General features: G+C 40.1%; 1 protein-coding gene across 1 annotated transcript; it reads right to left on the reverse strand.

Annotated features, from left to right (window-relative positions):
* Positions 1-11924: 11924 nt before the first annotated feature.
* On the reverse strand, positions 11925-12897 carry ZNF487 (zinc finger protein 487; the record flags this gene model as incomplete). The annotated part of the gene is given in 4 exon segments (XM_038577938.1): positions 11925-12283; positions 12286-12511; positions 12709-12812; positions 12814-12897. Coding segments are annotated over 4 exon segments (525 nt in total), but the record flags the coding sequence as incomplete, so codon positions are not given.
* Between the last annotated feature and the right edge of the window lie 504 nt (positions 12898-13401).

Raw genomic sequence — 13401 nt, forward strand, 5'->3', positions numbered from 1 at the left:
GTGGCCCAGAAGCCTAAAATATTTACTATATGGCACTTTTTTCTTTTTTTTTTTTTTAAGGATTTTATTTATTTATTCATGAGAGACACAGAGAGAGAGGCAGAGACACAAACAGAGGGAGAAGTAGGCTCCCTATGGGGAGCCTGATGCGGGACTCGGTCCCAGAACCCCAGATCATGACCTGAGCTGAAGCCAGATGCTCAACCACTGAGCCACCCAGGTGTCCCACTATATGGCTTTCAACAGAAGTTTGCTGACACTTGTTCTAAACAGGTATTTTCTTAACAAAGACCATATTGTTAATTCTCTGTTAAAATAAAAACTAATAATATTTTATATACAGTATTGGCCTGCAACAGCACCAGACTGTTTTACTTTTCCTTATGAAAGGTTGTATGACCCAGCTTTAAGGCAGCTTTTAGGGAAGAGGAATTTTAGATAACAGGCTCAGAGACTTAAAAAAAAAAAAATTAAAGAATTGGGGCATCTGGGTGGTTCAGTCGATTAAGCATCAGACTTTTGATTTTGGCTCAGGTCATGATCTCAGGATCAAGTCCCGCATGTGCTCCACGCTTATTACGGAGTCTGCTTGGGATTCTCTCTCCCTCTCCTTCATACAGACACTTTCTAAATAAATAAATAAATAAATAAATAAATAAATAAATAAATAAATTTTAAATGTTTTGCTATTACTTATTTGAGGGGGGAGCACAAGCAGGGGCAGAGGTAGAGGGAGAAGCAGACTCTCCACTGAGCTGGGAGCCCAACTTGGGGCTCAATGCCAGGACCCTAGGATCATGACCTGAGCCAAAGGCAGACGCTTAACCAACTGAGCTACTCAGGGACCCCAATAAATAAAACACTTTTTAAAAAAATCAAGAATCTCTTAAATCATGGATGCAAGAGGATGTCTTCTGTGAATTAACTGCCAATTGGGTTATCCATTCACTTTCACTATAAAAGAAAAATCACATAGGAAAGTCACTTTTTCAGCAAGAGAAAGACTGCTTGCTTCTTGGAGTGGGGTCAGCAAGACAACTCTGCAAGCATAAGGGAATCTGCATTGACCTGGATTCCAAGCCAGCCTTTTTTGGGGAAGCTCAAGAAAAAACACATTATGCCCCAGACTCCACAATGAAAACAAACAATCCATGCAATTGAGAAATGAAGACCTGGTTTAAGTTCAGCACTCCCTGCAAGCCTGATCAACTATATATTTCTTTTGAAATAAATGAACACACACCCATTTCTTTCATGGTATGTATTAGATTGTTATAGGACAATATTTCTTCTAAAAATGTCTAGTAAGACCCATATCAACAACAAAAATACACTTTTTTTGGTAACAAACACAACAGATATTTTATTTTCTAGGTTCTTTTTTTTTTTTTTTTAATTTTTATTTATTTATGATAGTCACACAGAGAGAGAGAGAGGCAGAGACATAGGCAGAGGGAGAAGCAGGCTCCATGCACCGGGAGCCCGACGCGGGATTTGATCCCCGGTCTCCAGGATCGCGCCCTGGGCCAAAGGCAGGCGCCAAACCGCTGCGCCACCCAGGGATCCCCAATTTTCTAGGTTCTTAATACTGATACTACTAACACCCAGTTACTTGTTCCAAGACTTAGAAATCATTCTAGATAATCTTTCCTTATCCTATTCAGTCTTTTTTTTTTAATATTTTTTATTGGAGTTCGATTTGCCGACATATAGTATAACACCCAGTGCTCATCCCATCAAGTGTTCCCCTCAATGCCCATCACTCAGTCACCCCAACCCCCCACCCACCTCCCCTTCCACTACCCCTTGTTCCTTTCCCAGAGTTAGGAGTCTTTATGTTCTGTCATCTTCACTGATATTTCCAACTCATTTTCTCTCCTTTTCCCTTTAATCCTTTTCACTATTTTTTATATTCCCTAAATGAATGAAACCTTGTAATGTTTGTCCTTTTCCAATTTACTTACTTCACTCAGCATAATACCCTCCAGTTCCATCCACGTTGAAGCAAATGGCGGGTATTTGTCTTTTCTAACGGCTGAGGAATATTCCATTGTATACATAGACCACATCTTCTTCATCCATTCATCTTTCGATGGACACCGAGGCTCCTTCAACAGTTTGGCTATTGTGGACATTGCTGCTAGAAACATTGGGGTGCAGGTGTCCCGGCGTTTCACTGCATCTGTATCTTTGGGGTAAATCCCCAGCAGTGCAATTGCTGGGTCCTAGGGCAGGTCTATTTTTAACTCTTTGAGGAACCTCCACACAGTTTTCCAGAGTGGCTGCACCAGTTCACATTCCCACCAACAGTGCAAGAGGGTTCCCCTTTCTCTACATCCTCTCCCACATTTGTTGTTTCCTGTCTTGTTAATTTTCCCCATTCTCACTGGTGTGAGGTGGTATCTCATTGTGGTTTTGATGTGTATTTCCCTGATGGCCAGTGATGCGGAGCATTTTCTCATGTGCTTGTCAGCCATATCATGTCTTCTTTGGTGAAATTTCTGTTCATGTCTTTTGCCCATTTCATGATTGGATTGTTTGTTTCTTTGCTGTTGAGTTTAGTAAGTTCTTTATAGGGATCCCTGGGTGGCACAGCGGTTTGGCGCCTGCCTTTGGCCCAGGGCACGATCCTGGAGACCTGGGATCGAATCCCACGTCGGGCTCCCGGTGCATGGAGCCTGCTTCTCCCTCTGCCTATGTCTCTGCCTCTCTCTCTCTGTGTGTGTGACTATAAAAAAAAAAAAAAGTTCTTTATAGATCTTGGATCTGATATATCATTCTTCCATTCTGTAGATTGTCTTTTAGTTTTGTTGACTGTTTTTTTGTTTTGGTCTGGTTTTTGTTTTTTGGAGGGGTTTGTTTTTGTTTTTTGTTTTTGTTTTTTGCTGTGCAGAAGCTTTTTATCTTTTTTTTTTTTTTTGAAGATTTTATTTATTTATTCATGACCGAGCAAGAGCGAGAGCGAGGGAGAGACACAGGCAGAGGGAGAAGCAGGCTCCATGCAGGGAAGCCCGATGTGGGACTCAATCCTGGGTCTCCAGGATCACACCCCCAGCTGAAGACAGTGCTAAACCTCTGCACCGCTGGGGCTGCCCAGAAGCTTTTTATCTTGATTAAGTCCCAATAATTCATTTTTGCTTTTGTTTCTCTTGCCTTCATGGATGTATCTTGCAAGAAGTTGCTGTGGCCAAGTTCAAAAAGAGTATTGCCTGTAAAATCCTCTAGGATTTTGATAGATTCTTATCTCACATTTAGATCTTTCATCCATAGCAAAAATACACTTAAAGGCATCCAAATGTTGTGGGAACAAAGATAAAGGAGACCAAAACTTCAGAACAGAGGGGCACATGGGGTGGCTCAGTGGATTAAGCAGCTGCCTTCCACTCAGGTCATGATCTCAGGGTCCTGGGATCGAGCCCACATCAGCTCCCTGCTCAGTGGAGAGTCTGCTTCTCTCTCTCCCTCTGCTGATCCCCCTACTTGTGCTTGCTCACACTCTCTCTCCTCATCTTTCTGTCAAATAAATAAATAAATAACATCTTTAAAAAAACAAAAAAACTTCAGAACAGAAAGAACCACAGGAGAACTCCCGATTTCCTGCTGTTTGTGTGTGTGTTTCTCCTGAGAGTATTTTCTAATTCTGGATGCAAGCAGAGCCTCTGGGCTTGTCTTACTCTAGGCACTTTGTCTCTGCTGAAGAAAAAAACAAAGCAAGGACAATTTTGGCAGTGGTATGCTGACAGGAATGACAAACTCAAGAGTCTCTCCTAAGAGGTTAATGGGACGAGACCAAAAAGGCAGAATGAAGTCTCTCAGTTTTGTAGTGCTTAGAATATAAAGACCTTCTGAAAATAAAACAGGCAAGATATGAAAACCCTAGAGAATGTAGTGAATTGCTCTTCAGGATCTAAATCCACTTCTAATCCAGGACCACTTAGCAATTCTGGCACAGGGCTGAGAATAAGGTTTGAGCCCCTGCAGAAAGCAGCTGTGGAGGACAGAGATTCTAGCATTTATCAAGGGCTGGAGTTAAAACCAAACTTTTGAATATGTAAAGTGTCTCAAGGTAAGTACCAAGTTTGAAGTTCTATGAGAAGACTTAAAATTTCTTTTTTTTTTTTTTAAGGTTATTTATTTATTTATTTATTTGAACTGGAGAAGGCAAAGGGAGAAGGAGCCAGAAAATCTTAAGCGGGCTCCATGCCAAGTGCAGATTTGAGATGGATCTCACAACTCTGAGATAGTGACCTGAGCCAAAATCAAGAGTTGGACACTTAACCAACTGAGCCACGCAGGCACCCAAGATTTTCTAAGGGCAAATTAAATAATTGAACAAGGTCACAAACAGGCACCAGAGTTTAGGACTTCATCATTATCTTTCAAGGGCACTTTATTCCATCCACAACAATTGCAGATGACAAAAATCTGCGAACTTGAGGACCAGGCAACAGAATTTGCCCATTTGAACCAGAGAAAATAGACCGAAAGGAAAATAAAACAAGACAAAACAAAACACAAAGCCTCTGGGGGCCCCCAGCTGTATGCTTAAAAAAAATAATGGCTGAAAATGTCACCAAACTGACAAAAGACAAATCTAAATTTGTCTCTAAATAGAAGCCAGTGATGGAACCCTCCAAAAATCTCAATTAAGCTTCTGAAAGTAAAGAAAAAACCCTGAAAACAGCCAGAAAGAAAAAACACATTACTCACAGAACACCAATTTGAATGACAGTGGATTTCTCAACTGGAATCATAGAGGCCAGAAGGAATTGTCACATTTTTCCAAAGCTCATAGGAAAATACTCTAAATTGTAAATTCTTCAACTGATTTGAAACTCTCTGTCAGGAATAAAAAAGAAATAAAGATATTCTCACCTGAAAGAAAACTAATAGAATTTGTTGTACAGAGACCCACCATTAAAGAATGGCTAAAGAATAAATTATCTCTCCTCATGAGTTTTATAAATCATATTTCAAAGCTGAAACAGGGATCCCTGGGTGGCTCAGCGGTTGAGCGCCTGCCTTCAGCCCAGGGCATGATCCTGGAGTCCCAGGATGAAGTCCCACATCGGGCTTCCTGCATGAGCCTGCTTCTCCCTCTGCCTGTCTCTGCCTCTCTTTCTGTGTCTCTCATGAATACATAAATAAAGTCTTTGGAAAAAACAAAAAGCTGAAACAAAAAAATACCATGTTGAAACAGGGAAACTAAAGAGACCCCATTACGGGCTTTTTCTTACTCCTTTTCCTGCTCCTATTCTTGCTAGGGCCTGCAACCTTGCACTACACACCCTATGTCCTCCTTATAAAGGTCAAGGAGTTAATTATTTCTTTGAAGCCTTCCGGCACTATAGATAGCATCTAAAGAGTGACTAGATAGTGTCTCAAGTATTTTCCAGACCAATGACTCACCAAGACCCCTGGCTCCAGGGCATAAGTGACTTATGGAGGAAACCTAAACAGTCTCTATCTGCTCTCTATGCCTTCAGTATACTGTTCTCATTTCCTCTCTGCTTGAGTTTGATTTCTCTCTTGGCTGGTCCTGTGTGCCCCCCTGTCTGGGTCCTTAGACGCAACCTGCTTGCATCAATGCGATACTCAAGAGAATAATATTAGAAAGCCGGGAAAGTAAAAACAACTAAATGAAGGTAAGGTTTCCATGCTTCCAGGCAGCCCAGGTGGCTCAGCGGTTTGGCACCGCCTTCAGCCCAGGGCCTGATCCTGGAGACCCGGGATCAAGTCTCGCGTCGGGCTCCCTGCATGGAGCCTGCTTCTCCCTCTGCCTGTGTCTCTGCCTCTCTCTCTGTGTCTCTCATGAATAAATAAATAAAATCTTTAAAAAAAAAAAAAAAAAGGTTTCCATGCTTCCCACTAAGTGGTAAAATGTTGACATAAGTCAACTGTGATAAACATTCAGTTACATGTATATATTATGATACCAGGAGGAACTACTACAAATATTGACACCTACAGCTGTGAGAGGCAGTTGGTTAAGTTCTAACAGGATGCCTGGAGGCCAGCAAAGAGGAAATTGTGGCCAGCTATCAGGAGAGTCAGAGGCCTGTCCTGGCAGCACCCCAAAACAAAGCCACAAAAAGCTGGATCAAACCAGACAGGCCCAAGATGACAGGTACCGCAGCAGGAACTCCTGACCCAACACAAGGAAGAAAAAGTCAAAAACCCTGCTTCAGGAAAAATCCCCTCCTCAAGTAATGAATATTCCTCCCCCCTTGTTAACAACTGTCAATAAAAGTTAGAAACCCAAACCCCCAGGACATGCAGCTCTCTCGGGCTCTCTCTCTCTCTCTCACTGGCTCTCATATCTCTAGAGTGTACTTTCCCTTTAATAAACTTTCCCACCTGTGACCCTCAGCTGCGGTGTTGTGTCTGTCATTGAATTTCTTCTCATGATGAGAGCAAGAGTCTTTGGCAATATCTTTTGGATGGGCCGATTGAAGCCTCAGGGCCCAGGATCTCCCCAGGTCACCTGGCATCACAGCTACAACAGTAGATGCAAAACCTAATCCCTCGACAGAAAAAATGTAAGACTACAAACTAAAGGACTATTTACCTCATTCCTTTTATCCATTGTGAGGATTTGGCATCAACTTCACAGTGCTAAAGGATGCCCACATAACTGGTAAGACATTTCTGGGGGTCTCTGTGAGGGTGTTTTCAGAAGAGATTTTCATTTGAATAGGCAGACTAAGTAAAAGATCACCCTCACCGATGCAAGTAAGTATCATCCAATCCACTGAAGGCCTGAACTAAAAGGTAGAGCAAGGATATCCTTGCTGGAGCTAGGATATCCATCCTCTTACTGCCCTTAAACATCAGCACTCCTGGCTCTCAGGCCTTCAGACTCTGGCCGAATGACACCACTGGCTTTCCTGATTCTCCAGTTTACAGAGAGCAGATTGTGGGACTTCTTTGCCTCTAAAATTGTAGGAGTCAACTCCTATAGTAGATCACCTCATATATATCTATATGTATGCTACTGGTTCTCTTTTTCTGGAGAACTCTAATACATCAGTACATCATGTCCACATTTCAATAAAAATTAAAGGTATACCAAAAGACAAAAAAAGACAGTTTGAAAAGAAAGAGAAAGCATCAGAGCCAGACTCAGATATGGTGGAAATGTTGGTATTACAAGACTGAGAATTTGAAATTATGATTACTGGGTCACCTGGATGGTGTGGTCAGTTAGGCATCTGACTCTTGGTTTCAACTCAGGTCTGATCTCACTCTGCACTCAGAATGGAGTCTACTTAAGACTCTTTCTCCCTCTTCTTCTGCCCCTCCCCCCTGCTCGCTCTCTCTCTCTCTCTCTCTCTAATAAATATATCTTTAAAATAAAATAAAATTATGATTACTGTTAAGAGCACTAATGGAAAAAATGTACAACATGCAAGAACAGATGAGAGATGTAAGCAGAGAATGGAAACTCTAAGAAAGAATCAAAAACAAGTGCTGGAAATCAAAAACACTGTGACAAAAATGAAGCATGCCTTTTATGGGCTCATCAAGAGACAGGAACTGAGGAAAGGATCAGCAAGCTTGAAGAAATGTCAATGGAAACTTCCAAAACTGGAGGCGCCTGGGTGGCTCAGTCAGTTAAGCGTCTGCCTTCAGCTCAGGTCATGATCCCAGGACGCTGGGATCACCCTGTGTCAGGCTCTCTCCTCAGCGGGGAGCCTGCTTCTCCCCCTCCCTCTGCCTCTGCCTGCTGCTCCCCCTGCTTGTGGTATCTCTCTCTCTCTGTCAAATAAATAAAATCTTTAAAAAAAAAAAAAAAGCCTTCCAAAACTGAAATGCAAAGAGAACAAAACAAAACAATATCCAAGAACCATAGGACAATTACAAAAGTGTAAGATCCAATAAAATAAACTTCAGAACAAAGAAAATTACTAGAAACCAAGAGAAATATGACATAATGATAAATGGAGGTATGTAACAGGAAGACATAACATTTAGAAATCCTAAATGTACATGAACCAACTGGGAGAGCCTCAAAATACACAAAACATAAAAATACAATAAATCTTAAAAAAATCACTATACCTGATATTAAGGCTTACTAGAAATAGCAACAGTGATTCAGAAAATATAGTATTAGTGGTGAGAGAGACACAGATCAATGCAACAAAACAGAGAATCCAGACAAAGACCCACATAAATACAATGATTTTTTGACAATGGTGCAAAATTAACTCAGGAAAAGAGGGGATAGCTTTTTCAACAAAAGACACTGGGACAATCAGATTTCCATATGCCAAGAAACTGACCTTTGACCTACACCTCACTCTTTATACAAAAATAAATTCAAAATAGATTGTGGACTTACATGTAAAAAGTAAAACCATAAAACTTTTAAAAATAGGAGAAAACCTTCAATCAAGAACTAAACAAAAAATTCTTAGACTTCACACCAAAAGCTTAATCCATAAAAATACAATTAATAAATTGGACTCCATTAATACTAAAATTTTTCACTCTGTGAAGGACCATGTGAAGAAAATGAAAAGACAAGCTAAAGATTGGGAAAAGTATTTGCAAACCATATGTCTGACAAAACTCTAGTATCTAGAAAATATAAAAGACTCTCAAGGAGCACCTGGGTGGCTCAGTGGTTGAACATCTGCCTTTGGCTCAGGTCATGATCCCAGGGTCCTGAGATTGAGTCCCACATCAGGCTTCCTGCAGGGTGCCAGCTTCTCCTTCTGCCTATGTCTCTGTCTATCTCTCTGTCTCTCATGAATAAATAAAATCTTAAAAAAAAAAAACTCTCAAAACACAACAGTAAAAAAAATCCAACTTAAAAATGGGCAAAAAAATAGGGACAAATCATTGAAGAGGATATGCAGATGCCAAATAAGCACATGGAAAGATATTTAACATTAGCCTTTAGGAGGGTGCCCATTAAAAACACAATATAGGAGCACCTGGCTAGCTCAATGAGTAGAGCATGCAACTCTTTTTTTTTTTTTTTAATTTTTATTTATTTATGATAGTCACACAGAGATAGAGAGAGAGAGAGAGAGAGGCAGAGACACAGGCAGAGGGAGAAGCAGGCCCCATGCACTGGGAGCCCGACGTAGGACTCAATCCTGGGTCTCCAGGATCACGCCCTGGGCCAAAGGCAGGCACTAAACTGCTGCGCCACCCAGGGATCCCAAGCATGCAACTCTTAACCTCAGGGTCATGAGTTCAAGCCCCATATCAGATGTAAAATAAATAAATAAATATTCATGAAACCCTAGCATTAAAAAAAAAAAAAAAAAACCATAATGTTACATCACTACACTGATTAGAATAGCTAAAATAATAATAACAATAAAAAAAAAAAAAAAAACAGTGACAAACCAAACCAAATGCCGGTGAGGATGTGAAGAAACAGAATCACCTCTACATTGCTGGTTGGAATGTAAAATAGTACAGCCACTCTAGAAAACTCTCTAAAAACTAAACCCTCTTAAGCATTTATCTCAGAGAAATAAAAATTTATATTCACACACACACACACAAGAAAAAACTATACACAAACACTCATAACACTTTTATTCATAATACAATATTGGAAACAGCCTAACTTAATGGGTAAACAAACGGTGGTACATCCAGACCACAAAATGATGTCAGCATTAAAAAAGAATAAATTACTGATATGCACAAAAACATAGACAAGTGAATCGTCAGGCAATTATGCTGGAAAAAGCCAATTCTAAAAGGTTACACATTGTATGATTCTGTTTGTGCAACATAGTTTAAGTGGCAGCATTTTAGGAATGGAGAACCCATTATTTGTTGGGAGGAGCTAGAATGAGATACCGAAGGGAACAAGATATGGTTATAGAAGAGAAACACAGAACTTCTGTGGTATGGAACTGTTCTGTACCGTGGCTGGTGGTGGATACACAAACCCACACATGGAATAAAACTACACAAATGAGGACAAATAAAACTGAGAAACTTTAAACTGATTGGTGGATTCTATCAATATGATCATTTTCCTGGCTAAAACTGTACTACAGTTTTGTAAGATGTTACCACTGGGGGAAGCTGGGTACAAAGAATACTTGATTTCTCTGTTATTAAAACTGTAGCATGGGGCACCTGGATGGCTCAGTTGGTTAAATGTCTGCCTTTGGCTCAGGTCATGATCTCAGGGTCCTGGGATCCAGCCTTTCATCAGGCTCCCTGCTCAGCAGGGCGTCTGCTTCTCCCTCTCCTTCTGCCTCCCCCGACCTCCACTCATGTTCTGTCTCAAATAAATAAAATAAATACACAAATAAAATAAAACTGTATCTTACAATCTATAATTATCTCAATGAACATTTCAATTTAAAAAAAAGGTTGGGGCTCCTGGTGGCTCAGTAGGTTAAGTGTCTGTCTTTGGTTCAGGTCGTGATCCCAGGGTTCTGAGATCAAGGCCCACGTGGGGCTCCTAGCTCAGCAGGGAGCCTGCTTCTCCCTCTTCCTCTGCCCCATCACTCCCCACTGCTTGTGCTCTGTCAAATAAATAAATAAAACCTAAAAAAAAGAGAACAAAACAAAAGCTACATAAGTATTAAGTATGGGACACCTTACCCATTTCATATTCACATTAAAATCACGAATTAAAAATTATGTAAGTTATTAAGCAAATATATGTGCTTCCTACTATAATGTACAATTCCAGTAAGCAAGCCTGTCATGCAAAACTTCTCTTATATAAGATATTTATATATACCCTGCAAAAAAAAAAAGCCTCCATATTTTTTTTACTTTTGTTGATAATGTATATCTTCAAAATTTTAATAAAGTTATCAAATACCACTTATTTTGCTGCTCAGTGAAACGCTACTTATGGGCAAAAGATTTCTCCTACTTATTGGGTTCCCCACCTCAGCCCTGGGCTGTTTCTGCTACGCAGTGAGCCTGACAAGAAGGAGAAGGTTTCTAAGTTTTTAGACTGTTGACTGAGGTTTCTTAGTGTCATTTCTCTGATGTTCAGTGAGGTCAGGATTTTGGCGAGTGGTTCCAATATAATCCTGGGGTTTCTCCCTAGTGTGTATTCTCTAATGTGCTGGATGGCTTCTGTTGGAAGGTTTTCCCACATTCGTTATGTTCAAAGGGTTTCTCCCCTGGGTGGGCTCTCTGAGGTACTGTGAGGGATGGCTTGTGGTAGAAAGTTTTCCCACGTTCATGACATTTATGAGGTTTCTTTCCTACGTGTGTTCTTTGATGTTCTCTCAGTTTACACTTCACAGAGGATTTTCTACAGTCACTGCATTCGTAGGGTTTCTCTCCTGTGTGAGTTCCGTGATGATTAATGAAGTTTAGCTTCTGGAAGAAAATTTTCTCACATTCCTTACATTCAAAGGATTTCTCCCCAGTATGTATTATCTGATGTACAGCAAGAGCTGATCACTAAAGGCTTTCTGACATACATTACATTCATAGGGTTTCTCCCCTTGTGTGCAAGACCTGACTTCTATCTAAAAGTCTTTCCACGTTTGGCGCACTCATAGGGTTTCTCCTCTCTTGTATATCCTCTGATAGAAGATGAGAAATGATTTATATCTGAAGGTTTTCCCACATTCATGACATTCACAGTTTTTCTCCTATATAGGTTTTCTGACTCATAGGAAGCTTTGGCTTCTAGCAAAATGCACTAGCATATTGATTAATTTTATAGGCTTTCCTTCCTATGTGTTTCTTGATGCTGAATGAAATTTGGCTTCTTGGATCCCTGGGTGGCGCAGCGGTTTGGCGCCTGCCTTTGGCCCAGGGCGCAATCCTGGAGACCCGGGATCGAATCCCACGTCGGGCTCCTGGTGCATGGAGCCTGCTTCTCCCTCTGCCTGTGTCTCTGCCTCTCTCTGTGTGTGTGTGACTATCATAAATAAATAAAAATTAAAAAAAAAAAGAAATACTTCCCTATCTTCATTACAGTCAAAAGTTTCCTCTCCTTTACAAATTCACTGGAGTGACTTCTTGCTGAAACTATTTTCACTTTCAACGCACTCATAGTCTCTCTTCCCTATGATAACTCGATTGTGCTTAGAGTTGATTTCTCACCAAGAGACACCTCCTACAGTCATTAAATTCATACTGATTTTCCTTTGTATGAGTTCCCTGATGAACAATGAATGTTGGTCTATCAGAAAAGGCTTTTATATGTTCATTATATTCATAGGGCTTCTTCCATAAACATGTTCTTATATGTAATGAAAGTTGCTCCCTCATGGAAGGCTTTCCCACATTCATTATATTCAAAAAGCTGCTTCAGAGTTTGAATGAGGACCTATGTTGAAACAGGTCCTCATTTTGACTGACAGCTTTTCCATTTTTGTCATATTCAGAAGGTTTCTCTCTGGGATGAAAATTCTGCTTTGTATAGAGGAGCAATTTCCCATGTGCATAAAACTCATCAAGCTTCCTTATAAAGAAGTTTCTATTAGTAATAATTACTTCTGAAATATAATTCCAATTCATTCCATATGAGTCACATATACTAGTCATTTTTTTCTTGTGGAAGAGTTTGTGTCCAGATAAAACAATTTTCCTCAGGGCAGCTCGGGTGGCCCAACAGTTTAGCACAGCCTTCAGCCCAGGGCATGATCCTGGAGACCCAGGATCGAGTCCCACGTTGGGCTCCCTGCATGGAGCCTGCTTCTCCCTCTGCCTGTGTCTCTTCCTCTCTCTCTCTCTCCCTGTGTCTCTCATGAATAAATAAATAAAATCTTTAAAAAAAATGATTTTCCTAATATACTACTTCTCTCCTTAGTCAATGTTTTGTTGTTGACAAAATCAACTTTCCACAGATACTGACTGGTCTTGCTTTTCCTGGCTCTTCTCCAACAGGTCAACTATGCAAAAGTCTAGAAATAAAAATAATTTACCATAGTTTGAAAATATTAAGATATTTCTTAAGAAAAGATGGCATGTTTATATGTCTCATTATAGACCAGTTTTTTGCTGTGAAAGTAATCTGAACAAAATCTAATTTTGCTGTGAAAGTAATACTGCCTCACTCCCCTAGGTTTGCATAATATTTGCAAAAATAACTTGCAGTAGTAAAGATAACTGGGCAATCTGGCAACAGAACATAATTTGGTAATTCTAAATGTTTACTGTAGTGATCATTTTGCAATAAAACACAAATAATGAATCATTATGTTATGTACCTGAAACTAATGTAATATTGTATGTCAATTACAACTCAATTTTTAAAAACGTGACATTCAGAGATCCCTGGATGGCTCACTCAGTGGAGCACGTGACTCTTGATCTTCGGGTTTTAAGTTTGAGCCCCATGTTGGGTGTAGAGATTAGTTTAAAATAAAGTTTTAAAATGTGACATTCAAAAATGGATAGAGAATTTGAAATAAACATAATAAACACAAAATGTTTGGATAA

The sequence above is a fragment of the Canis lupus genome, chromosome 28 (assembly GCF_011100685.1).
Source record: "Canis lupus familiaris isolate Mischka breed German Shepherd chromosome 28, alternate assembly UU_Cfam_GSD_1.0, whole genome shotgun sequence".
Taxonomy (NCBI): domain Eukaryota; kingdom Metazoa; phylum Chordata; class Mammalia; order Carnivora; family Canidae; genus Canis; species Canis lupus.